This window comes from Trifolium pratense, linkage group LG3, assembly GCF_020283565.1.
Source record: "Trifolium pratense cultivar HEN17-A07 linkage group LG3, ARS_RC_1.1, whole genome shotgun sequence".
NCBI classification, from domain to species: domain Eukaryota; kingdom Viridiplantae; phylum Streptophyta; class Magnoliopsida; order Fabales; family Fabaceae; genus Trifolium; species Trifolium pratense.
This window is the reverse complement of record NC_060061.1, coordinates 26,389,906-26,417,496: the sequence shown is the minus strand read 5'-3', so window position 1 is coordinate 26,417,496 and position 27,591 is coordinate 26,389,906. Positions and strand designations below refer to the sequence as shown.

The 27,591-nt window shown below is 34.6% G+C and overlaps 2 protein-coding genes, 1 non-coding gene and 1 pseudogene across 3 annotated transcripts; all 4 read right to left on the bottom strand.

Moving 5' to 3' along the window:
* Window positions 1-1,644: 1,644 nt before the first annotated feature.
* Window positions 1,645-5,758, bottom strand: LOC123912725 (probable pectinesterase 53). Its single transcript, XM_045963281.1, has 5 exons — window positions 5,344-5,758; window positions 4,301-4,490; window positions 3,667-3,873; window positions 3,347-3,582; window positions 1,645-2,089 (listed from the first exon to the last, which is right to left on the bottom strand). Exons 1-5 carry the CDS (start codon window positions 5,706-5,708, stop codon window positions 1,942-1,944), a joined length of 1,146 nt encoding a protein of 381 aa, XP_045819237.1. The 5' UTR covers window positions 5,709-5,758; the 3' UTR covers window positions 1,645-1,941.
* Window positions 2,373-2,526, bottom strand: LOC123919143. Its single transcript, XR_006813061.1, has one exon. It is a non-coding gene; the product is annotated as a U12 minor spliceosomal RNA (small nuclear RNA).
* Window positions 5,759-8,691: 2,933 nt separating the features above from the next.
* Window positions 8,692-16,397, bottom strand: LOC123919013 (tRNA (adenine(58)-N(1))-methyltransferase non-catalytic subunit trm6-like). The gene is made up of 14 exons (XM_045971236.1): window positions 16,084-16,397; window positions 15,723-15,860; window positions 15,482-15,606; window positions 14,620-14,773; window positions 14,276-14,357; window positions 12,611-12,681; window positions 11,787-11,828; window positions 11,281-11,405; window positions 10,525-10,615; window positions 9,911-10,007; window positions 9,651-9,829; window positions 9,469-9,574; window positions 9,263-9,349; window positions 8,692-9,047 (listed from the first exon to the last, which is right to left on the bottom strand). The coding sequence occupies exons 2-14, from the start codon at window positions 15,848-15,850 to the stop codon at window positions 8,958-8,960; spliced, it is 1,377 nt and encodes a 458-aa protein (XP_045827192.1). The 5' UTR covers window positions 15,851-15,860; window positions 16,084-16,397; the 3' UTR covers window positions 8,692-8,957.
* Window positions 16,398-17,514: 1,117 nt separating this feature from the next.
* Window positions 17,515-27,331, bottom strand: LOC123919048 (annotated as a pseudogene).
* Between the last annotated feature and the right edge of the window lie 260 nt (window positions 27,332-27,591).

Here is a 27,591-nt window from a genome sequence, read left to right as displayed (position 1 = left end):
AACTTCCAAGAATTTCATCTCGAAACCAAGTCATCGAGATAACCGCGTACCTTGCATCAATGTCAACCAATGCCCGCACGCTATCATCACACACCTTGCATCCATGTCAACTGATGCCAACGTGTCACTTGAACAACTTCAAACATCTATGAAACCACCTCAGGCCATTGTTAGGCTCCAACAATTCCAGTTTAGTTACATCACCTAGTAAACCTTGTTTCACTAGTCCAACTAAACTCATGTCACTAACAAGTACCCACCCGAAGATCCACAACTTAACCAAAACATGAGAATCACCACTAGTAACAGATGCATAACAAATAATAGTAGAACTATCTAACAAGTATCTACCTACTATCTATGCATCAAAGTTCAAGAAAATACCTCGCATTATGTTAAAAGAAACTCACCCATACCTTGAACCTTACAAGCTTTCCGTCACCGAGATGATTAGATGAACAACTCCACCTTCAACTAGCTCTAGGGATTCAAAAGTATTTCTTCTTCAAACACATGTGATAGGAGCTTCCAAAGTCCATGACTCAACACTCCACCGATTCCCAACTTCCACTAGCACCTTCGCATCATAATAAGTTGTTGTTTCAGACGTAACCCGAGTATTCTTATCACCGCCTCTCCAGACTGATGTTGAGTATTATTACCACCGTCTCTCCAGGTTGACCTTGTGTAACCCAAATTGCATCACCATATCCTTGACTTGATTTCCCACAAGCCAAACGTGATTCTTCCATTAGTTTTCTCTAGCCTAAACTTCACAGCGGACTCCCTACTCCTAAATCAAACCAAGAGCTCTGATACCAGTTGTTGGGAAAAACCGGCATAGAGAAAATAAAAGAACGCAATCAACAACACAAGAATATAACGTGGAAACTCCAAAACCGGAGAAAAAACCACGGCCGTTGTCAAAACCGACAACCAGAGAATAAACACTATGTGAAAATTGTTACAACACATAGACTTCACTCTCAACCACCTCATGCCCCAATACACTCACACTCTCCAAAGTAAATATTTGAACTACATCTCAAATACTCTTAAACAAGAGCATAAGAGAAAAGCAAAAAGACACAAATATAAACTTAAAGTGTTTACAAGTGTTAATGCTTGGTGTGTTGAAACAAGGAACTTGAGGTCTCTTTATATAGCATTGAGCTCCTCCACTCTTCACTTTTCTAAGCAATGTGGGACTTCTCAAATATAATTTCCTTGACCTTTTTTTCCTTCATTAGCAATGTGAGACTTACATTGCAATCAACCTCAACAGTGAGGAGCCATGTAAATAGTAAGGAATCTTCTTGATCCCAAGCAGGATACACAGGAGTTTTAGCATCAGGATCGCGATCTACTTCCGTCAAGTAACGCGATGGAATGATCGGATTCACCACATGACGGTGAAGCTTGTGTGTACGTATGATGCCTTCAACCTGTTGCATCCATGAGAGGAAGTTGTTTTCATCAGGTTTGATCGTGATTTGTTGTGCATACATCTTGAAAACGTTCTTCGAATAGGACGAAATTGTCATAGCGGTTGAATTTTGCAGATTCTGCGGTGAATTATATTGATTCGGAATAGAATTGTTTGTGGAAGTCATGGTTCGTAATCGATTAAGCTCTAATACCATATTAGAAACATAGAATGCATAACTGTTTTGTATTGAATCAATGTAGAAAATGAAAGTTAGTTACAAGCTAGAGAATTGGAGCAAGGTATTTATACTAGTCCTAGTTTATCTATGAACTGTGCTGACTCAGCACAGTTTGTTACACTTGGTGTAACTGACTTAAGGCCTTGTTTGGCAAGGAACTATAACTAGACTTTGTTTTTTTTTTTGACAAATTATATTGTACCACTGCTATTAGTCTTATTTTTGTCAATAGGTGTCTATATTCAATAATAAACAATGAATGTGTATGATTAAACTAAAAATTGATCCATTCAGTCCCATCAATAAAAGTAAGTGAAAGAAAAGGTCTAGCTTCCTCATCAGTGAGTTCTCTTGACCATGATACTCTCCCTGCAAAGTTTGCTCCAGCTCCTGTGCATTTGTATTGTCCATAGAACACAGTCCTGAATAGTGGTGGTAGTAACATTAAAATAAAATAAATAAATAAATGAGAACTAATATATATGAAGCTACTCTTGGACATCCAATATTTTATATATAGATGTATTTCAAATACTGAATAACATGCATAAGATTGCGGCAGCGGTAACAACATGATGTTTGATAATGTGATAAATATTGTGAAACCCGACATGCAATGCGTCTCAATTGTGGTTTGATCCAGCTCTTCTACAGCAAGTAATTTCCCGCATTCACGTGGTTAGAATATCAATAGTCGTTTAATTAAGGTCAAACGATCACTATGTGAGTTCTGCAAAATAAGCAGCATCAACACAAGGCTAGCCTATCACCCCTCCAAAAATTACTGCATTATGTTGTGAGATGCTGCGACCGGCTCCCACCACTAGCTTTGTTTTCCTTACTCATTAGTTTAAGGCAAACAATCACTATTTAACTTTAGTATTTTAAATAATAAAATTAAAATAAAATCTTCATTTTAGTTAACTGACTGCAGAGAATATGAATTCCATTGTGGTCATGGCAACATAAAAAATCATGATCATGATTTTGCATCTAGTTTATGTGGCAAACCTTTATTTAAAACTATTTGTACAACTACAAAGTGCAGTATATGAATGAAGCAATAAGATTAGTGGCTGATACATTTTTGAGGCATTATACTCATAGTGCTGTGTCTTATCTTATCTAGACTAGCAAAATACTGACTTATCCTTTTCCCTCAATAGTGCTACCAGCAGAGAGTTCCTATAATGATTTTATTAAATTATTAAAAAAGTAAATAAATATTGGAGGGTATATAGCATAACACGTAGATTTGCACCATATTTTCACAAGCATTTATATTAAAAAAAAATGTTGTAAAGTTTCTTTGACAGAAAAAAAATATAAGCTAGAAATTAGTTTTTTACATAGTATTTTTTTTCTTTCTAAATCACTCATTTGATCTCTTGCGTTACTTTAAGTTCTAATGTCTATACGATGTTAATACGCCGGTGAGGCCTACAATAATCTTTGATAATTTAGTTGATAATTTAGGAGTATTTATCGAATAACTAAAAATGAGAACAAGTTACATGTATGTGATATATGTTAAACACATTTATACACTCAAGAGTCCAAAAAATCTAATATGAATGCTTCTAAATTATCAGGGATAGAAAACCTAATGTGTGACACATTGAATTGATGTTGATATAAAGAAAGAAAGAAAGAGGTAGGTAGAGAAGAAAAGAACATACATTTCACGGTTAGGATCACCCCAATTATACCATCCTTTAGGAATGATAATATTGTCCATATATGTATAAGCAAAGACAACTCGTGAAAAAGGACCCCAAGCTCTTCCAAGGTATAGTGCCCCTGAACCTGTCACTTTACAGTTCACAAATGAGAAACCTGTGTCTTGTAACATGCTGCTCCTTCCTTGTGCTGTTAATGCACCTGTATTTCTTGCTATTGCATGCACGTGACATCCCTATATCAATAAATAAATAAGAGTTACTATTAAATAATGATTCTAGATTAGAGTTATTAAATAATAATGGACAGAAAATGTAACCTCAAATAAGGAGAGAGCATTGCCAAAGATGAAATCAACAGAACCTTCAATGTAACAATCTTTATAGTAATGTCTACCAATATGATCATAAAGTGTATCTTGTGCACCTAAAAATTTGCAGCCTGAGAATGATGCTGTGTCTGCTGAAATTCTAAATGCCACTGCTTGTTTTCCAATTGCTCCAGGTGCAGGAACAGGAAATGTGTTCTACATTCACATAACTTTATTTTGATTAAACCTCAAACACATACATTACGAGCAAAAAGTTGAAATAACAATAAAAATTAATGACGAAAGATATAAATTTGGCATTAAATTTGGCATCTCGAACCCTTAGAGACAAATTTGCATTTTTCCGCCTCTAAATTTATGTCACTATTTTAACTTGTTTTTCTTCTAGAAATGACGGATTTGGATATGTTGCGGTCTACATTCCACACAGTTAGGGACATCAATGGTCGTTATATGGAGATCGGATGGTCCAAATTTTAAACTCAATATTGAAATTTGTATCATCTGATCTCAATTGAACGGCTATCGAAGTGCTTAACCGGATAAACGCCTAGATTTGCTGATTGCAAGAATGACATAGCTAAGTTTAAGTACAAAAATAGAAAGTGAATTGTTTACATACTTGGAATGTGATGTTTTTAGCAATGAAATAAGGTGAATTAACTGCAAAAGTTGCTGAACCATATGTTCCCATTGGATTCCCTCTTGGACCTGGTGTTTGAGCAGTGTCACCCCATTGAACAATTGTTGTATCTGCTCCATCTCCTTCTATGGTTATGAACGATTTTAATGGAGGAATGTTAACTTTCTCCCTACACAATAAAACACACAAACAATTAAAACAACAATTCTGGTTCAAAAGAAAATAGATACATAAATTACAAACTAGAAAGACACGGACGGAATTTGATCACGGAGACCGGTCAATTGTGCATACGTCGCCTACTGCAAAGTGGTTGCAGTGGTTTTCTATTATTCAAACTTATCGGTAAACTATGAATTATATCGGACACAAATTCAAGGATAGTAATATAAGAGACTTTCAATCAAATCTCACATGACAAAATCATATATAGCAGAAAACTTGCAAAATGTAACAAAGAAAGGTACCAAAAAGGACTCAACTAAATCTTCTTTAGTCAAAGACTAATTATCTTGGAATTTGAATGATAGAATCTCACAAGGAAAAAAACACAAGAAGAAACAAAAGTTGTTTCAGCAATCTTTTTCCAACAACATTGTAAGTGTAGACCAAAAAAAACCTAAATGCAGACAAACACCAAAATACAGGTCTGACATAAATAAACATCAAATTATTCAAAAATGTTGGGGACTCAATTTGGTCTAGACATCAAGGTGTTTTATGTCTTTTTCCAATTGTAAAGTAGATCTTATCAAACACTTTTTTGTCTTCACCTCAAGAACATGGTAATCTAGAGTTTGGTCTAGAGGTTATAAATAAAGTATGGTCAATGATTGTTTCAGTCAAGAGTTGAAATCACGTTCACCTGAACGATTCATCCTTAACTGGAGCTCATCAATCACTTGATAACCTTATCAGACACATTTGATCACAATTTTTCACATTAACAAAAATTGCTACGCGGCCACAAATTAATTTTTTTGAACAAACAAAGCAAAATTAGTCGAAGTAGTAGTACTCACGAGTAAACACCTGCATGAACCTTGATGACAACTCTAACAAGATTTATAGAAGGAAGAGAATCAATGGCTTCTTGAATTGTTGCAAAATCTCCCAAAGAAGGATTTTTATCAACGTGCAAAGTATAAGAAGCAAAGAGCTTATTTTTTGCAGTCTTGAAAACTGTGTGTTTAAGACCACCAACAAAACTCACCCATTTCATGAATTGTTGTTCTGCTAACTCTGTTGTTGTTGTATTGGTTGTTGATAAACTGTTTCCTGAAGAATGTTTGTGTCGAATTCCCTTTGTATGACAATGTATTGTGCTGAGATTTTCTACAAGAAGAAGAAATGATAACATGCTCAAAATGTAATGCATGTTTGACATTCTTAGAGAGAAGATTTTGAAAATGAAAAATTATGAAGTGCGCTGTTAGAAATTAGTTGGTGTTTTGCTTTGGTTTATATATATATATATATATATATATATATATATATATATATATATATATATATATATATATATATATATATATATATATATATGTGTGTGTATAACTATGATATAAGAAGCATTTGGACGTGATAATCCAGGTCTCTTTCAACTTTATTAAATGATTTAGGTTCGAATTAAGTTTTAAAAATGTTGCAGCGTTAAAACTCTTGATAGAGAGAATTTGTCGCTTATTAGAGTGTTATTAGACTCTAAAAGTTCGCTCAAACTGTGAGAATGCTCAAATACATTTATACACTCAACAACCGAAAACCTGAGCAATTTAAAACTCATACAAACAACAAACAATGTCAACATCCACTCTCACACTTAGTATGGGCCTGAATCCAATTCTCACATTGCAATTCTTAATCTAGCTTCGATAACATGTAGGCTTGAATCTTATTTCAAAAGCTAACTTAAAAAATGAAGATACTCAAGCATATTCATGCACTTAACAACTTAAAAACTTAAGCAACGTGAGATTCCAAAGAAACTGCAAACAACATTTACAATAGCATGTTATGGTACTCATTTTAGTTGGAAAAGTGGAGCAATGATAGAAGTATGAAAGGTCACGGGTGTATGTAGTGGCATCTATGTAGAAATAGAGACAATTTAGACCACAGGATAGGTTGAACTTTTTATGTGTATATAAGAACAAAAGTAAGAAACTATTAAAAAATGTTAAAAATGTATAGTTGTCGTATTTTTGTCTAAAATTGTTGTCCAAATATCTTTTATGTAATATTTGCATGTTATTTAACATAAAAGAAATAAAGATTGACACTGTATTTCAAGACAATATAAAGCTATATAGTATGTATAATAATTGTTGATATACTTAGAAGAGAGAAAATAAATAATGAAGAAAACAATTTTGTAGCTAAATTGTATCAAAATACGGTGTTAACATTAAAAAACGATGTCGACATAATATTTTTCTATTTGGCCATTTTTGCTTTGTTCTTGTTGGTTTTTTTTGGTGTTATTGCCGGTGAGATGCTTCCTATTTGTGCATGATGGTGAAAATATTAATCAAATTAAGACAATATAATGGGGTAGGTTATGGTCCCATTTAATAGTATTTTTACTATATAGTACTAGTTTAGAATTAAGATATAATTATATAACACATGAACTTTTTAACTTTATCTTTACTTGGAACCTATGGATGGTGGATGCATAGTGGTTTATGGACTTCTCATGTATAGATAACTTTGTTAAAAAAAAAAGTGTATAGATAACATTTAATGTGAAAATATATAATTTAAAGTTAATTTTAACACTCATGACAAAAAAAAAGAGTTAATTTTAATACTACTATTTCGTTATAATATAAATTACATACATTAATCTTTTAATGAATTTAAAATTTTTTTTTTTCTTATATTAAAACTATGGTTCCATTTATGACTGGTGCTTATAAAAAATATATATTAAGAGATGTCAATCTTTAAAAAAAATATTAGTTATTTAGAAAGATTAGTCTACAAATAAATGGTAAGTGGGGATGCTTTTACCAGGAAAAAAAAATACTAAGTACCTTTGGAACTAGTTTTAAGCTCTTAATCAAGTACTTTAGAAAACATCAAACAATGCTAAAGTGATAGCAACATTCAAAAGGACATAGAATTTAACCACATGCTTTAGGAAAGAGAATTCAACTAAATGCATTGAATAGCCTCCCAAAAGACAAACTAGATATGTAATAAAATGATCCGTGAAGTTTTACCAACAAAAAATAAAAATGATCCGTGAAACTAAGATCATGTCAAATCCACAAGATCAAAGGTCATTGGTGATTGTTTGTGGAATCAGGCTCAGATTTTTTTAGAAATTCATTGGAGCATCTCATTAGAAAATGCTTAATCAAGATACAAGAGTTTTGTTTGATGAAGAAAAAGTGAAATTCATAATTAAGTTATTCATGTTCAACTTGGACTAAAAGAAAAAGTAGGATATATTTTACGTCACCATTTGATCGGATATATGTATAAAAATAATTATATGATCAATATAATATATAAATTGTTTCTTTTTTAGTATGCTTAACTAGTGTCTGAGAGTACTGTTTAGTATAACCCATGAATTAAAAGGTCAAATATATTTTATTTTATTTTGGTAAACTAAAGGTATCCTACCGGTGAGGGATCGAATCTAGGACCAAATGGTTAAGAAACCCAAGTATCTACCACTTGTGCTATGGCAGTTATATTTTTAATCCTTTTAAATATATCAATTTTTATTTTCAGTCTCTCTACAAATTTTGGTAGAACTTTAAGATCTTATCCACCAAACATATGGTTTTATTCATAGAATTCACCACTTCACTCTCAATACACCATTGTTTCTTTTGGAGATTTTTCTTTCTATCTGGCTTTTTGAAGGCATGTTGATTGTTGGGAAAGATCTAAAGGGAAGAAAGGAAGAATGATGACACCAGGGCAAGTTTATGAAGCCATCAACACTCAAACAAACCTCTTTGAGAATTTACTTTAACATCATATTGAACGAATGAGAAGATATATATTTTGTTGGGTTCATCATTTGGGATTTTCAGCAATGTTTCAATTTGATCCTTGAAATTCTATAATTTCAATAAGTTGACACATCATACGCTCACGAGGCAGGGTTCATGACAGATATGGGTCCAAGATGTCAAAAATTGTGACACATTATAAAAAACAAACAGAAAATGAACTAAAGTTAACGTTAGGGATCAATTTGACCAACAAAAGTTCGACTCCGGAAAGAGACTCTTATAAGCATCCAACACTTTCAGAGATGTACGAGTTTGCATTTTTTTAATGTGTAAATCATAAAATATAATAAGTAAAAGATGAAAATAAACAGTCACATATAGCTATTTGTTTCAGCAACAGATATATTATTTGAACATCTATTAGTTTTGTGATGAAAAAGGAAAAGAAAACTATTAGTTTTGTGGAGGTAGGTAACTATTAGTTTTGACTGTTATACTATTATTAAGATTTATGGAGGAATATAACAGAAGTGTTTAGTTAAAAAAAAAGTGACAGTTTAACTAATATAAATTTTAGATAAAAAAAAATGAAATAAAATAGAAAAGCTATGAAGTACAAAAATCATATTACAGCCCACATAAATAAATAAAAAAATGAATCAGCAGTTACTACAGATCTTTGTCCCACTGAGAATGTAGCCCCCAAATGCACTCATTTGCATGAAAGGGTGAGTTCTTGATGGAAGTACCTGCATAACAAATATATGAATATATGATGATTATATTGTTATCAAAGATTTGCACAGAATTGGTTATTGAAATTGACAGGTGATTAGTTTTTAAGATCACAATTAGTTTTTGTATATTCTCTTTTTTTAAGTTCATAATACCTATAATTCATAATAATATTGGTACGAATAACTAATACCCGGTATTTGTGTCAAAAAAAAAAAAAAACTAATACCTGGTATTCGCGTAACCAAGGCTCTGTTATTTGCAATCCAATGGCCATTTTCTCAAGCTGTAGATTGTGCATGCAAGTTGCTAGAGGCTGCAGTTTATAGAACAAATAAACAAGATTCTGTTAACAAATGAATGAGCAGAATCATAGGCTATTTGGTATTTAGTGCCAAAGGAAGCATGTCAAGCTTGAAATTGAACCACAATTACCTGAAGATATTGATGATAAATAGCAAATGGGGCAGAGTTTGATAAAAGTGGTAAGAGGTCTTTAACCAATGTCCAAGTATCCGAGTCTGGTGCCGCGATAATTAGGCTGTGCAAATAATAAAAAATCAACTCTATGGTTTTTTGAATAGCGAGTCAAATACTTAACTTTAAAGTTTAAATACCTAGAAAAACCATTTTCTTTCCACGAGTCAATGATTTCTTGAGATGCTTTTTCTCCGGCTTTTATAGCTTTGCAAGCTCTTAGAGCAGGAAATGTGTTATTCTCAGCGCCAAGATCAGAAGTTCCATTTTCTGATGAATGAGAGATTTCCTCCATGCTGACTGATGCACACATTTGATCCTGCAACAACGTAACATATGATAATTGATAAATTGTTCAAACAGTAAGATAGAACTTATTAGAAGATCAAGTGCAACTTACATTTGACTGACTTTCAACACTGCCAACATCATGTTTCGGATTTTGTTGAGGTGATTCCTTTTGTGACAACAAGTCAGAAATGGAAGACCTTACAATTCTGCAATAATAAAGGATATTAATAACACCAGAGGCAAGAGAAGAACAAAACTTCAGTACACGCACATTCAAACAAGTCGTATAAAGTACTAGTAGTTTTCTTTGGTGATTAGATAGTAACATAAAATTAAGGATGCTTCAGTTTTGTATGGTGATTTGTGAAAATGCATATAGCTTCGATCAATATTCTTAGCTCCTACTTATTCAAAACATGGCTATCTCTTTGATTGCACATGTATAATATTAAATTTTAATACAAAAATGCATCTAAAATAAAATAAAACTATACATTTGGAAGAAAAATTTAATTGCATTAATAATGTAAACGATATCCAAGCAAATACAAAGAGAGTCCAAAACTATATCTGATAAATGAAAACTTTAAAAAGGATAATCATTTCTCTTTCAGTGCAGCAGCGGTAACTTGCTCCAACATGAAGACTGATAAAAAAAAAATGTTTTCATGCTTTTAACCCGAAAAAATAATTGGCAAACTGCAATAAAACATGTCAACTGACCTCTTACATATTTCATCACTTAAATTAAATATCCGCACAATGTCCATGGAGGGTGCCTGTCCAGGGTATGAGTTGCATACAAAACCAGTGCCTGTAAAACATTAACTTTAGATTGTAAAACATATGATGTGTGTATTAGGAGTTGGGACCCTCTCCATTTTCTATTATTTCCATTTCTTCCATTACCAAAGTTTTTAAATGTTTTGGGGTGTATAAAAGATATTTGGAACCACTTAATGTCACACAGTCACACTTTTGCATTTATATTCCCAAAACTATATAATAATGGAGAAAATGGAAAGAATAGGAAATGGAGAGGATCCTAACTCGTGTATTAGCTGCTTAACTATGAAAACCCACATTACCTATCACTCAATCTAAAGATGAATCGTAGTCAGGGTCTAGCACCGGAGCGTAGGATCTTACGATCTTACGTGCTCTGGCAGGCCAAACGAGCTCCGATCCTGTTCCGGTGCTTTTTTGTGCATTTTGAGGTCAGGGTCTTGCACCGGAGTGTACGATTTTACGTGCTCAGGAAGGCCAAACGAGCTGGGCCAAAATTTGAGTGTGAAAACAGGTTGGGCCTTAGAAACTCGACCCTGACTACATTGATTATGAATGGAAAGTGAATATATATATATAGATCAACCGCATAGTGACAATTTTTTAAGTCTCGTTGTTATGAAGTTTATTGCACACCATATGGGAAAAATAACAATATATAAATGGCCAACTTAGATGAAAATTATAGCACACCTCCTAAGCGTTCTGCCACAGCACCAGTAAGAAGGCCACCAACCATATCAACAACGAGAATGTCAGAATTTGAAGAAACATTAGCCATTGAAAGTAGAAGGGACAATGTGTCCACCCGCAAGAATCTGAATCAGTCAAACACAAGAAAAAGTGAACTCATAATATTTACATCCAGATATTGATAATTTAGTCAGAAGTCCCTAAAAAAAATTCAAGAATTAGTTGTTTAGACTCAAGGTTGTGGACTTGTGGTATACTGAAAAGCACAAAATAGCAGTTGTCATATTTTATAGCCCCGTATATGAATTCAAAATTCTAATACATTCAAGGTAGAAATTGCTCTCTTTTCCATTCTTATTCGTTTTTCTCTTCTCTGGCCTAAGCCACACATGTACATTATTAAAGATGTTATAGTGCCATCTCTTCATGGTTTACATCATGCTCCAAAAAAATAGCTCAAATCTAACCGAAATAAATGCAAATGTTAAATACTTGATACGCCTTACCCAATTTTCAATGGATACTTCTTGAAATAGGCCTCACATATACTGCAAAAAAAAAGTGACAACCATAAGCCATTGAGAAAAGATACTCAAAATATATATACATTTAACAATTTAAAAATGAGTATGTGATCATATGATTAAAGATACAGAATGAAGAACCTATAATTCAATACATATACTCATTTTTAACCCTGCTTCCTAATTGTCAAAATACAGAATGAAGAACCTAAATTTCAATACATGTACTTCCCAATTATTTATGCCCCCACACACAAATAGACGCCCCAAGTTATTCATTTCTTCTCCTTCTTCGGAGAGAGCCGACTGCAAAGAGAAATTGCAAGATGGTAGGTAGAGGCATACAAATTGCGAGACAGATAAAATTAGCAGAGGAAATGGTTGTAGTGGCCGCACCAACCCAACTACACCCACTCCAATTCTCTTTCCTATCTGTGGAAACGGCCGCACCAACCACTCCATCCAACTGCAAAGATCCAAAGTGTCTGGGAGTGACAAGTTAAGTTTTTCTATGACACGCCACTACAGTGGCCACACCAGCCGCTTTTAACAACAGAGTTCAAATTTGTTTAGATTGTTAGAGATAATTTTGTTTAGGCATGACAGCGTGTAGCGATCATGCACTTAATATCAATTATCAATACCATTATAAGAGCAAAAGCCAGATGCTCCAAAGACAAATAAAATATTTATGACTTCTCATACCAGATCATGTACATATTTGATTATCAAGGCACATGTCATAGAGAAAAGAAATTTGAATTTTATGCAATATTTGAAAATAATAACTTAAAAATAAAGGTCACCTTCGAGCAACGGGGCGCCTTATAAGTACTTTTGGTGCATATTTCTTTTGCTTCTTAAGTCTATATTTCTCCTACACAGATATCATCAGCTTGAGTTCAATCGCTAAATAAAGAGAACGTAAATAATTCGGTTCATAAAAGATGTTAATTGTATTATTTTGATCCCTAGGGTTTCTGTCTACACAAAGTAGTCCCTAGAGTTGCCACCTTGCTTAATAGTTCACTCTTCGGTTATTTGGTATCGTCAGTGAGCCTTTGTAAAGAAGTTGATATAAAACGTTAAGTGCACACATCTAATATTATTTTGGCATAAATTTTTTTTATTATTATTATCTTGGCTTAAATGCAGTTTTGGTCCCCCTATTTTCAATATTTTGAAGTTTTAGTCCCCTATTTTAAAAACCAACTTTTTGGTCCCCCTATTTCAATTTTTTAAAATTTTTTATCCCCCACCCTACTTTTGAGTCAATTTTGATGATGTGGGCAACTCTCTTGTGACGTGGCAAATGCCACATGGACACAACAATTACATGTCATTATTTTTTATTTTAATTTCAATAAAATATATTACAATATATTTGTATTGATAAAATAATAAATTAAATTATAATATTTGTTAAAAAAAATAATCCTTATACCGTAAGAAAAAAAAACCTAAATCCCATGGGCATATCTTGTGCCCCTAGCTAAATTAATTTCATTCTTCTTGCTGCAAAAAAAATATTATTCTCCCTCATTGAGTTTATATCTCTGTTCCATTGTTTCCATACGTTTTTGGTTTTACCCTTTTAACCAAATTAACAAATTAAAGCTTCTTAATAATTTGTGTTTCCTTTATAAAGATGAATTTTTTATATTTTGCTCCTATTTGAGAGGATCATTGTACTTGAATTAAAATTTGTCAAGTTCTGCCATGATAATCTGGGTAAAGAACAATCTCTTTGTTCCTCAATAGGAACATGATAGACACAATTTTTTTACGATAGCTTTTTATATGTGAATGTTTATGGAGGAGAAAAACTTAATTGATGGATGGAGAAGTAGGGACCGATTAGGGAGAACATGGAGGGGAGAATATTGGTTTTGGGAAAGATGGATTCAATTTGAAATTCACAGATTCAATTTTATTTTATTTTTGAAGCAGGATTCAATTTTTATACGTAACATATAGTTTAATTAAATTAATTATTTTATCAATAAAAATATTTTTTAACGTGTTTTATTAAAATTAAAATAAAGAATAATTACATGTATAATTGTTGTGTCCATGTGGCATCTGCCATGTCATAAGTGACTTGGCCACGTCATCAAAATTGACTCAAAAGTAGGGTGGGGGATCAAAAGTAATAAAAAATTGAAATAGGGGGACCAAAAAGTTGGTTTTCAAAATAGGGGGACTAAAACTTCAAAATATTGAAAATAGGAGGACCAAAACTGCATTTATGTCTATTATCTTAAATATTTACACTCGCTCACTAACACCAAATCCAGGAAGGGTGGGCCTGTTAGCAATTCCTGGAACTGAGTTGTTAAAATGGAAGAGGATTAAAATAACATATATCAGTAACCAAATTACATCTTTACTCTAAAAAATAACCTGCATAATCTGTTTATACACTCAGATATACCTGTGAGAATCCTTGTCAAAAAAAAAAAAAGATATACCTGTGAGAATGATGTTTTCTTATCAAATGTTGCGCTATTGGCAATCAGAGCTTCAATTATTTCATTACCCTTAGCACCCTGCCTGCACGAAAGAATAACATAGTTTTTTACTACTGTATCCCAAGCAAATAATAACTAGACAGTTTAATTCAGAAAAACGAGATCTGGATTGCAGAATTCATATTGACAGCAATGGTATGCTAAAGATGTATTTATTTATATGCGGCTTCTATATCAAAGTTATAGAAATAAAGAATGCACGAAACTTTATCATTTTTTTCATTGAGTCCCAGCCTAGAGACAACATTAGCATTGATAATCCAAACAAAATAAGATGGTCTCACCTTCGCATGTCTTCTATATCTTCACCGGTGAGGCTTTGGGAAGTATTATTGTCGATCAACGACCGGTTGTCCTTCGACTCACCATTGAGTTGACCATCTTTTGACTCAGCTTGGAATTGACCATCTTTTATTACTTCAGTGTTATTAACGTTACCTAAATGGCAAATAGAGATGTCCAATCATGCAGGTTAGAGTGAGCGTAAAAGCATAGAGCACAGAAAAGTACTTATCATTAAACCACAAAGAAGCCGAAATCAATCATAGATAACCCCCTCCCCTCATATTGCTCAAATGCGTATAACACAGTTTTTTATCACACAAAAAATGCTTTTAAAAACTAACAATTGCAAATGCAAAACAAAAAACATAATTTAAAGTGAATGACAAAACACATGCTGCAAAACAGTTGTATGTGAGTAAAAACATATGTAGTGTCGTTGAAGCATAAAGACAATATAGACTGAACCAAAAATGGAATGAATGAATAACTACAGGCATGTTTGGGTTGACTTGCTTGAGCTTATCTACTGACATAAGCATTTGTGACACCTGTTTTGGAGAACTTATGGAAACAACTTATATTATAAGTTGTTTTCAGCTTATTTACATAAAGCTCTCGAAGATAGCTTATGAGAAAAGCTTATAGATTATACCAAAAACAGTTTGACTTCATTTTATCTTGTGTTTTAAAAATAGCTTATTTACATATAAGCTGCAAAATAAGTTGTTTATCTAAACATGGCCTATGTAATACTGATACTTCAAATTGAAGGCATGTTTGGACCCTTGTAACTACATACAATCCATTCTATTTTCTTGAATTATTATTATCGGTGAGTATGTCTATGTCCGTGCTTCATACCTTGGGGTTGAAAGGGTGATAAAAAGGGACCGTTGTCGGAAGAAGTGTCAAGTTGAAAAACAGTACCGAAAGGACAACCGATCAATGGCTGGAGTGAACAATTCTTATTTCCAATCTTCAATTTCCTGCAAATAATTTATGAATAATAATATTCTTATTAATAATCTCATTCATAACGAATAATATATTAAAGTAGTAAATTATTAAAATAAGACAATAAAAGAAGTAGAAGAGTCCTCACGCTGCAGGGTAGAGACGGGCGAAAACAAGACGGTCACCATCGTTGATATCAAGCAAGACGCTGCAACCTTCCCATGTCGTCATTCTCAAACTCCTCAATTTGTTGTTATTATTTTCAGAAGACGACATTTTCTCAATTCTAAATTCAATGCAGCAAATTTCTCAATATAAGATGATGATAAATTAAAATCCAGTTTATTTTGAAACGCAAAACTATATAATAAATAAGCAAGAAAAGTGTATATTATTATATAAACAATAAATCAAACACAAGGTATGCAAGGAAATAACACAACACAACCAAAGTTAATATACAAGAACAATGGCTATTAGTTACTATTACTATATAGAAGAACAAGCACCGTGCAATCTGGGAATCGCGGTGAGGAGTTATGGAGCCTTTTTTTGCAGTGGGCGGTTAACGCGGCCGCAGATTGAGCAGGAGGAGAGAGGGAAAGCCTCACTTTTGTTAAAATGTGTTTAAAATTTGAGTAAACGCTACCCCGGACTATGTAGCACACTTTCAAGTAAAGTTAGTTTATGAATTTATGAAAAAATTTAAAAAATCTTTGATTCTATTAAATTAAATTTATTAAGATTTTTTATACGGGGATTTAATTCATAGTTAATGAATAAATATAAATAAATATCAATTTCAAAGTTTACAAAGTCTGAATGTTTTTGAAATATTTGTAAAGTTGGAAATCTATTTGAGAATGTCTTATTTGTATGGTTTATATGGACATCCAATCATATTTCATTTAATTGCATGTTAAATTTTTTTTATGCAACCCACCACTCCAACATTCTCTTCTTCACACATGCCTCTTCCTTAAGCACAACGTTTTATCTTCCCACCACCATTGAAGTGATGCTAAAAAAAAAATATCATCTTTTGTCAAAAAAACAAAAAAGAGGGATAATGCACAAGAGATTAACAAATTTGGATAGATGGACCAACCACCATGGGGTGGGATATTGAAAATAGTGGGAAGGAATTGAGATGAAAAAGATGATGCATAGAAATTAAGGGATGGAACAAATCGTTAGTTGGTTTAGTGGTGATTGACGCTAAACTTAGTAGGGAGAACTATGGTTCAATCCCTCGCAACTGCGCTCGGGAGGGGGCTGGAACCACTTGATATCAGAACTGACCTTCGAACCAGATTAAACTGATGGTGAAAAAAAAATATTAAGGGGTGGAACATTTGTTGTGGTGTTCACAAAAATCAGGAGAGAGGGTGAATATGAAATAGCAATAAAAACATAGTGAGAGATGGATAGTTTGGGGAAAGTTGTGACTTTAATCGAGAAAATGTGGAAAAGTAGTTGGAATTGGAAAGAGACAAATTAACTTTTTATATATTTTAGATGAATAAAAAAATGGCGTTGACAAAATAGTAGAGTTCTTTTTTTTTTTTTTTGGTACATCAAAATAGTAGAGTTCTATTGAATGTCTTTGTGAACACTTTTTACATGATCTGCTTATATTCTTTAAATCCTAAGAAAAAAAATATATAATGTCCATATGAGTATAACTCAGTTGGTTGGAACGTTGCATGGGTTTGAACCATGGTACTTCCACTATTTCACCTTAAAAAATATTAGAAAAATTACACTCACTCCGTGAAAGTCTATTAAAATGACACCGATATCTCCTCTAGTTTTAAAACTTACAATAATCTCTCCCTTTAAGTATTTATGAAATAGACAAAAACCTCCATTCCCTACTAATGTCAAAGAATTTCGGTTAACACCCCTTCACTAAACAGTTAGCATGTCATGTCATCATTTATGTCCAGTCATAAGACAACATATTCAATTAGAGACTAAAATGACAGAATCTTCACATTACATGGTTGAAATAAAAAATAAAAAAAATGCTAAGGTTAAAATAATTTGAATCATTGGACACAACAGGTCAACAGTACTTTTTTATAAAACAAAAGACATAACTTATACCAATTCTATAATCCTAATGGACTCGAGAAACTCAGTCCTTAATCTACACAGTCACAACCCCCCTATTGTATTGTGTTTGTGTCAACAAAACAAACAACCACATATGTCTTAAGCAACCCTAGATATAGGTAGAGATGAGAGGAAAACAATACTTAAAAAGCCTAAACATGTGGATGAGCTGAAAAACATTGCTGCACTGGTTGCTCTTGGAGACTTGGACTTGAATACCAAAAGGCAGAGAAGAGGAATTGTTGAAAAAGGTCTATACCAGAACCTGCATGATAATATAAAGATTTAGGGAATATTTCATTGCAGTCATTGCACCAGCTCTAGAAAGAAAGAAAAAAAATCAAAACTGCAGCGGTTATGCCATATAATACACGAACCTTAATTAATGATCATTATACATCTGTACCCCAAAACATATGATCATTATTATAATTTATACCTCATGTTGCATGCTTTAGATTTCAAATTATCGAACATAATGCATTCATTTATGTTTAAGCACTATAGCAGCAAAATATTAGTGTTACTGTTTATTATTGAAAGCAAACCTAGTAAAGAAACAATCGTTAAAAGGAAATCATAGAAACCTTGTAAAAAAAGACAATGGAGTATAAATAGAACTCAGAGAATCCAAAATCTGTATAAAATCAATGAAAACATAGAAGAACAAATGAAAAGCACATCAGTAATTGCATTTTTACAAATATCCAAAGTTTTGTTTTTGAACAGCAAATATATGATTAACCAGGTCTCTGCACAAGATGAACAGAGACCGGTATAAAAGTGACTACATAAGGACGCCTCCTAATCCCAAAATCAGCAAGGCCAAAAATAAACACCAAAACAAACCCACCTAAAAGAGGTCCACCTCCTAATCCCAAAATCAGCAAGGCACCCCTCAGATTTCATGCCACCAGAAGACACCAACCCAGCCCCAAAGTTGCCACTAGATCGACTCCAATTCCAGATCTCAATGTCACATTCGATTTTATTATTTTTTTAATAAAAGAATGACATTCATTCATTCATTCAAATTGATAAAATACAACGAATAATACAAATTTAAAATCGCTAAAATAAAAAAAATAAAAAAAAAAGAAAAGATAATCTACAGACAAACTTGCAACATTTCAATTAATTACATACAACAAAATACTTATAAATATGATGAAATTAAAATATCTGAAACACTCATATCTGCTTTAGGTAACCCTAATTTTGTCTATTTAATAAGAACTCAGGGGAGGTCAGTGCAAAGTTTAAAATTAGAGGGGAGGTTTGTGTCATTTTAAAAGACCTTAGGGGAGGTGAGGGTAATTTCCCCTTAAAATTAAATCGACTTGATTTTATTGCACATTAATACAATGATGAACATTAACATATATAATAACTATAGCTATTTGAATCTCATCCTCAATCACTACAAGAAAAACAAGGATTTGCAGCGGCCAAAAGGTGTTGGTATTCTTCTCTGAGAAATTGAAGATGAATTTTAAGAAAGAGAAGAAGTAACTCCAAATTGTGTTTGATGAGAAAGAGTAAAGGTAGTTGCAGAAGAATTGTTAATGAGATTAGTGATATCAGCAAGAGGAACCCTTTTGAGTTTTCGCTTAATTGTCTCGTTCTTCTTCATGAAAGATGGATCTATTTGATAGATTGAGATCTTGCTCTTATTGAGGTTGTTGCAAACTGGTGGGATATTTTCTTTGTTGCTTTGAACGAACATGGTTGAGGTTGATATAGTTGTTTCCATTGTTAACAAATAAAATCGAATGACACAAAATTTTATGGAGATAGTTATAATTAGATGTAGAAGGGTGGTGGTGGTGGTGGTGATGGTGATGGATTATGGGACAAAAGGCAATGGTACATTTATATTTGTTAATTAATGGTGGGACTTGGTTTTGAAATTGGAGGGAGAGGTGAAATATTTTAGAATTTTGATTTACCAAGTATGGAGTGCAGAAATTTAATGTTAAGGCGCTTCTTGTTAATTTGAATTTTTTTTGTCAATAGGCAAAATTGAAAGTTTTGGCGGGCGCGGATTGATTATAGATTTAATTTAGAAATCTCTCGCCTCCTTTTTTCATTTTCTTTTTCTTTTGTCTCTTTTAAATTTTACTCCATTCCTTTTAGATTTTAATGGATATCCTCTAACATCCAATAGAAATCACGCATTTTGCCATATCTATAATTAAAGTGGGTCTATAATTAATGTGAATTGGTGGAATATTTTGTTGCTGTTAGATGACAATGTAAAATTATTATACTTTTGTCGGTGTGTATCCTATTTTCTCTTTTTTTTAAAAAAAAAAATTTGCGTTTTCTTTAAGGGTATATTATTTGTTGATCTATGGCGAAGAAGCAGTGTAAAGTTGAGAAAAACACAAAGGGGGTTGAATTATGTTTTAGGATTTTAAAAAAAATTGTTCTAAAAATTAAACACACATACACTTAATATATGTGTCACATTCGATTTTCTTTTATTGGGTATTTGGCTGTTAAGGGATATGCCTCTCCCTTTTGAGTTTTTAATTGATGGTGTCTTGTTATGAGAATAAGTGAGTTTTATTGTAAGAAAACTGTCTTGGTTGTAGAACCACAATCTAAGATACATGAAGCGAGACACACTTTTACTAAGCAAGTTGATAACGAAAAAAGTAACTGTGACTTTGCTTCATTTGATTGAAGACAAGGAATGTGTTTTTGTGTACTAATAGCAGGAAGCTCAGAAGTCAAATTCAAAAGCAGGGTTCAATTTTCTATCCTTTTCTTTTTAATGTAACGGTTGATAAACAGAGTTATTCTTAGGGGAGGTCAGTGTCCATTGCAAAATTAGAGGGGGTGTGTGACATTTCACTAAAATTCGTGGGAGCTCAGTGTAACTTTCCCTAAGTATAAAAATATATATATATATATATATATATATATATATATATATATATATATATATATATATATATAGTACTAATTAATTATTATTATATAGTTATATATTAAACAATTCAAATAGCAGCCATCCCACTATACGCTATCCTGCGATCCGAGTTTTGGGTTGGCCGCTCTGCACCACTATCCGGGATTGACTAATTTACTACATAGAATGTGATATATCTGGCTAAAATACATAATCAAAGACACGACACACATTCAATAAAAGCCACACCAAACAGACAGAATTCCTATAAAACGAAACATATATAAGGTAGTGGTACCCAAGGAATTTTGAGACCTCGTAGAATGTCTAAAAAATGAACCAACTCCGATAATTCCAAAATAACTAAAATAACTTTCCATCGAAGCTAAATAACAATGAAGACATAAAACGTTATCCCTGAAGACCAATAAATATTGCCGCTTCAAGGTCGATTATTCATTTTTACAAATAACTGGTATCTATGATAAAACATAGGCCCGAACATTTATTTCTGAATTCACACCTTGAAATATTTCTAATTGTGAGATATTGGATCGAACTCTAGTGGTCGAAGGGTAGCTTCTTGGTTCGACAGTTCGACAGGGTTAAGCATGACGTCGAAGATTGCTCACATGCTTGTGTCGAAGAGTGCATGTTGTAGTCGAAGATGGGTCGAACATGCAGGTGTCAAAGATGCTAGGGTTGTTAGCATGTTAAATTAGGTTTTAGTGTTTAAACCCTAATTTGTTAAGTTAGCTTGTTTATTAAGTTGGCTTGTGTAATGGGCCTTGCTGAAAAAGCCCATTAGTTAGTATGTTAGGTTTTATTATAAATAGCATACTAGTCTCTCATCATTAAAAGGCGGCAAATCCTAATAAGGGGTGAGAGAGGTTATTTGTTATTCTTGTAAACTTGTAATCTTGTTTTAAGAGAAAGTAAAAGAATAGCAGTTATAACCAATTCTTGTGTTCCTCTTCTCCTCTCTAATTCCCTATTATACTTTGCTATTGGTATCGTTTTTCACAACAAATTGGTGCGGTGAGCGTGGAGAAGATGCCTTCAACAAAGTATGAGATTGAAAAGTTCACCGGAGTGAATGATTTCGGTCTGTGGCGCTTGAAGATGAAAGCCCTACTGGTTCAACAGGGTTGTTTGGAAGCGTTGAAGGGAGAGGCAGCCATGAATGCAGAACTGACGGCGGCGGAGAAGACGAATATGATCGAGAAAGCACACAGCGCAATTCTGTTGAGCCTTGGTGATAAGGTTCTACGACAGGTATCAAAGGAGACGACGGCATCAGGATTATGGGCGAAACTTGAAAGTTTGTATATGACCAAATCGCTGGTAAATCGACTCTACCTGAAGCAGGCTTTGTATTCATTCAAGATGGTTGAAGACAAAGTGTTGGCTGAGCAGTTGGATATGTTCAACAAGCTGATTCTTGATCTTGAAAATATCGATGTAAAGATTGATGATGAAGATCAAGCGCTGTTACTATTGTGCGCTTTGCCTCGATCACATGCTCACTTCAAAGAAACTCTCTTGTATGGAAGGGAGTCCCTGACGTTTGAAGAAGTTCAATCAGCCTTGTATTCTAAAGACTTGAATGAACGAAAGGAGCATAAACCTTCGACTGTTGGTGAAGGTTTGGCCGTTAAAGGAAAATTCTTGCGAAAGAATGGTAAATTCGACAAGAAGGGCAAAAGCCAGTCGAAGTCCTACAGTGATGAAGTATCTGGCATTCGATGCTATCATTGTAAGAAGGAAGGTCACACAAGAAAGGTGTGCCCTGAACGCCTGAAAGATCATGGAGGTAATGGCAATGCAGCCATTGTTCAAGATGATTTTGAATCATCTGATGTCCTTGTAGTTTCAAGCAGTGACTCGAGAAAAGAGTGGATTATGGATTCAGGTTGCACTTGGCACATGACTCCAAACAAAGACTTGTTCGAGGAATTATGTGATCAAGATGGTGGATCAGTATTGCTGGGAAACAATAAGGCTTGCAAGATTGCAGGTGTTGGATCTGTGAGATTCAAGCTCCATGATGAGTCAATAAGGTTGTTGACTGAAGTCAGGTATGTTCCTGACTTGAAGAGAAATCTGCTTTCTCTTGGTGAATTCGACAAGAAAGGATATGTTTTCCAAGGAGAGAAAAGTATCCTAAGAGTCATGAAGGGCTCGAAGGAAGTCTTGAGAGGCGTGAAGAAACAAGGCTTGTATACCCTTGAGGCTGAAGTTGTAAGTGGTTCGACAAATGTTGTATCCACGAAACCTTTGTCGAAGACAGAAATCTGGCACATGAGATTGGGCCATGTCAGTGAAAGGGGTCTGGTCGAATTAGGGAAACAAAATCTGCTTGGTGGAGACAAAATCGAAAAGCTGAAGTTTTGTGAACCCTGTGTATTTGGAAAATCTTGCAGAGTGAAGTTCAACAAAGGCAAACAAAGAACACATGGATCCCTTGATTACATCCATGCTGATCTTTGGGGGCCTGCAAGGTGTCCGTCACATTCAGGAGCAAGGTATTTTCTATCCATAGTAGATGATTATTCCAGAAAATTATGGGTATTCATCCAGAAGACTAAGGATGAAACTTTTGAGAATTTCAAAAGTTGGAAGACTCTGGTTGAAAATCAGACTGGCAGGAAGGTCAAGAGGTTGAGAACCGACAATGGCCTTGAATTTTGCAATGAGGCATTCGACATTTTCTGTGCTGCCTCTGGTATTGCAAGGCACAGAACCACTGCAGGTACTCCACAACAAAATGGTTTGGCTGAAAGGTTTAATCGAACTATTTTGGAGAGAGTTAGATGCATGTTGACTAGTGCGGGGTTAAAGAAGGTGTTCTGGGCTGAGGCTGTTTCGACAGCAACATATCTGATAAACAGATGTCCTTCGACAGCGTTAGATATGAAGACACCTGAAGAAGTTTGGTCGGGACATCCACCAGATCTCGACAAACTGAGAGTATTTGGCTGTGTAGCCTATGCTCACATTAGGCAAGACAAGGTCGAACCTAGAGCTCTGAAATGCATGTTCATGGGATACCCTGAAGGAGTCAAAGCTTATAGGCTATGGTGCCTAGAGCCAGGTCACAAGAGGTGTATCACCAGTCGAGATGTAGTTTTCAATGAAGCTGAAATGGCTTTTAAGAAAACTGTTGATGTTGGTCGAAGTACAGAAACATCTGACGAAGAGCTGGAACAGGTAGAGATTCCTGTTGAGGTGGAGCATGTTGATGCTGAATTGCATATCCCTGATGAAGTCGAAGAAGAAGCTGAAAATGCTGAGGAAGTTGAGGAAACTGACGATGACTACCTACTATCGAGAGATAGGTCGAGAAGAGTCATCAAGGCACCTCAGAGGCTTGGGTATGCAGATCTTATAGCTTATGCCTTAATCTCTGCAAGTGAGGTTCTAGACGAAGAACCTAGAGACTATAAGGAAGTTATGAGGAGTCGAAATAAGACTGAATGGCTGAAGGCCATGGATGATGAGATGAAATCTCTTCATGATAATCATACTTGGGAACTGATCAAGAAACCTGCTGGGGCAAGGTTAGTCAGCTGTAAATGGATTTTCAAAGTTAAGGAAGGAATCGAAGGAGTGACGTCGAAAAGATACAAGGCAAGGTTAGTTGCAAGGGGTTTCACTCAGAAAGAAGGTGTCGACTTCAATGATGTGTTTTCTCCAGTTGTGAAGCATAGGTCCATTCGAATGTTGCTTGCCATGGTGGCACAGTTCGATCTTGAACTGGAACAGATGGATGTGAAGACTGCGTTCTTGTATGGTGATCTAGATGAAACGATCCTGATGAGGCAACCAGAAGGGTATGTCGAAAGGGGGAAGGAAGATTATGTGTGTAAGTTAAAGAGATCTTTGTATGGGCTGAAACAATCTCCTCGACAGTGGAATAGGAGATTCGACAAGTTCATGGCACGCATAAGTTTCATTAGAAGTCAGTTCGACCACTGCGTTTACTTCAGATTTCGACCTGGTAATTCATTTGTTATTTTGTTGCTTTATGTGGATGATATTCTCATAGCAAGCAACAATGTTGAAGATGTGACGAGGGTGAAGGCTGAACTCAATAAGGAGTTCGATATGAAGGATCTGGGAGCTGCTTCCAGGATTCTTGGAATTGACATTCGAAGAGATAGAAAGAAGTCGAAGTTATGCTTATCTCAAGAGGCATATCTACGAAAGATTCTCGAAAAGTTTGGTATGTCGAATTCGAAGCCAGTTGTGACTCCAACAAACCCTCAATTCAAGCTGAGTATTGATCAGTGTCCCAGTACTGATGTCGAAAGAGCCTATATGAATAGCATCCCATATGCTAATATAGTTGGTTCTCTGATGTATGCTATGGTTTGTACTAGACCCGACATAGCATATGCAGTAAGTCTTGTAAGCAGGTACATGGCGAATCCTGGAAAGGCTCACTGGCAAGCATTGAAGTGGATTTTAAGGTACATAAATGGGTCTCTGAACAGAGTCTTAATTTATGGTGGAGCCTTAGGTGAAGATAGTAAAGCAGTAATCGAAGGATATGTCGACTCTGATTATGCAGGTTGTATGGATTCCAGGAAATCTATTTCTGGATATGTTTTCACTATGTTTGGCACAGCAATTAGTTGGAAAGCAACACTTCAGAAGGTTGTTGCTCTATCAACCACTGAAGCGGAGTATATTGCCTTAACTGAAGCTGTGAAAGAAGCATTGTGGCTTGAAGGTTTTGCGAAGGAGCTGAAACTTCAAGGTCGAGGTATCACTGTTAAATGTGATAGTCAAAGTGCAATACACCTGTCGAAGAATTCAGCCTATCATGAGCGAACTAAGCACATTGATGTGAGGCTGCATTTCGTCAGAGGAGTAATCGAGCGTGGAGAAGTCCAAGTGCTGAAGGTTTCGACTGAGGATAATGCTGCTGATATGATCACCAAGACATTGCCGAGTTGCAAGTTTTTCCACTGTATGCAGTTGATAAAGCTGCATGAAGAAAGCTAGTTTTTCCCTTGACGTTGTAGAGTTAGGTCCAAGGTGGAGATTTGTGAGATATTGGATCGAACTCTAGTGGTCGAAGGGTAGCTTCTTGGTTCGACAGTTCGACAGGGTTAAGCATGACGTCGAAGATTGCTCACATGCTTGTGTCGAAGAGTGCATGTTGTAGTCGAAGATGGGTCGAACATGCAGGTGTCAAAGATGCTAGGGTTGTTAGCATGTTAAATTAGGTTTTAGTGTTTAAACCCTAATTTGTTAAGTTAGCTTGTTTATTAAGTTGGCTTGTGTAATGGGCCTTGCTGAAAAAGCCCATTAGTTAGTATGTTAGGTTTTATTATAAATAGCATACTAGTCTCTCATCATTAAAAGGCGGCAAATCCTAATAAGGGGTGAGAGAGGTTATTTGTTATTCTTGTAAACTTGTAATCTTGTTTTAAGAGAAAGTAAAAGAATAGCAGTTATAACCAATTCTTGTGTTCCTCTTCTCCTCTCTAATTCCCTATTATACTTTGCTATTGGTATCGTTTTTCACAACACTAATTATAAAAAAAAATATATAAAAAAGAAAAAAAGAAGAGGAAGTATAGAAATAGAACTCACCATAACAACTAAGAACTGAAGCCTTCACCGACACCCAGCGAGATTCCTTTGATATAGCAGTAACTCTAGAAAAAAACTGAGAAAGGAAGTCATAGAAACATGGTGTAGCAATGACTTGCAGATTGGGAAGAGAGTACGAGGCAAATGGAGTGCATACAGGGGCTATAACTGGGGTTGATGAAATAGCAATCATGTGTTATTTTAAACTATTTGATTCTGGTTCCAGAAATACCAGATCAAAATACTGGGCGATGTATGGCACCTAAAATTCATTCAAAGGATTATTTTCATTCTTAAACTACACCATCCAAGCACAAGGCAAGAATAAAACTAATTGTGGCAAAATGAAAACAGTGTTTATACAGAGAAGTCTATTTGTAAGTGCAAAAATGAGATTCTCCATACATCATTCGTTTAGGCTTCTTGACAAAACTCAGACGAATCTGTTTCAAGTGTCTTCTCTTCCTAGCCATTTTCTCTGGTAAATTTCCCTCTTCTTCTCACCCTTAACAGCCTTCTTCTCCTTCTTCTTTAAGAATTTCGGGTCAACAACATACTCTTTCGGTGTCAAATCCAATCCTCTACCACGAGCTTCAACATGATTATGCGCACCCAATTTGGTCATCAACAAGTCATAAGTCTTAACCCCAGGTTCACACCCATCAACCTTCATCATAGCAAAGACCTTCAAAGTATGACCTCTCAATGCCGCACAAAATGGTAAGAAAATCAAAGTAAGTTTTCTTATCAAGAAAAGCAACATACCCAGAAGATTTCATTCCATCAATCATTACATCACCTTCTTCCAACCTTGCAGCTTGATAGAGACTCTTAATCAAAACAAGAAACGTAGTCTAAATCGGATTACATCTCTATCCTATCATCGAAACAAACAACTCCAAAGCATCATCAGTCTTCCTAATCTTACACAGATTCATTATCAACACATTGAATGTCTCCACATTCCTCGGAACCCCATGTTGGTCCATTTCCACAAGCAGTTTCAAAGACTCTGAACGAAGCTTAAACGGATCCTTTTCACAACAAATTTTGCATATACAATCAAGCATAGCATTATAAGCTCCAACACCATGCTCAAACCCTCCATGATAAATCTCTCAATAAATCGCACATTGCTAATAATCCTGCCATAAGCACTTTGTGCTTTGCCTTGAAGTCTTTCCGGCGACCAAAGTAATGGACAAAGTAAGATATAGTTTCATCGGGTTTGAGTAAATTAGGGATTGGAAGTGAGCCAATAATGGAACCCTAACACGTTTCTAGCAGCTTGAGGGGGAAAGATTTAGGGTTTGGAGAAGTAAATTAGGCGTTGATTGAGATTGCGAGGGAAATAGGGTCCTGAGAGTGTTTGCATTGT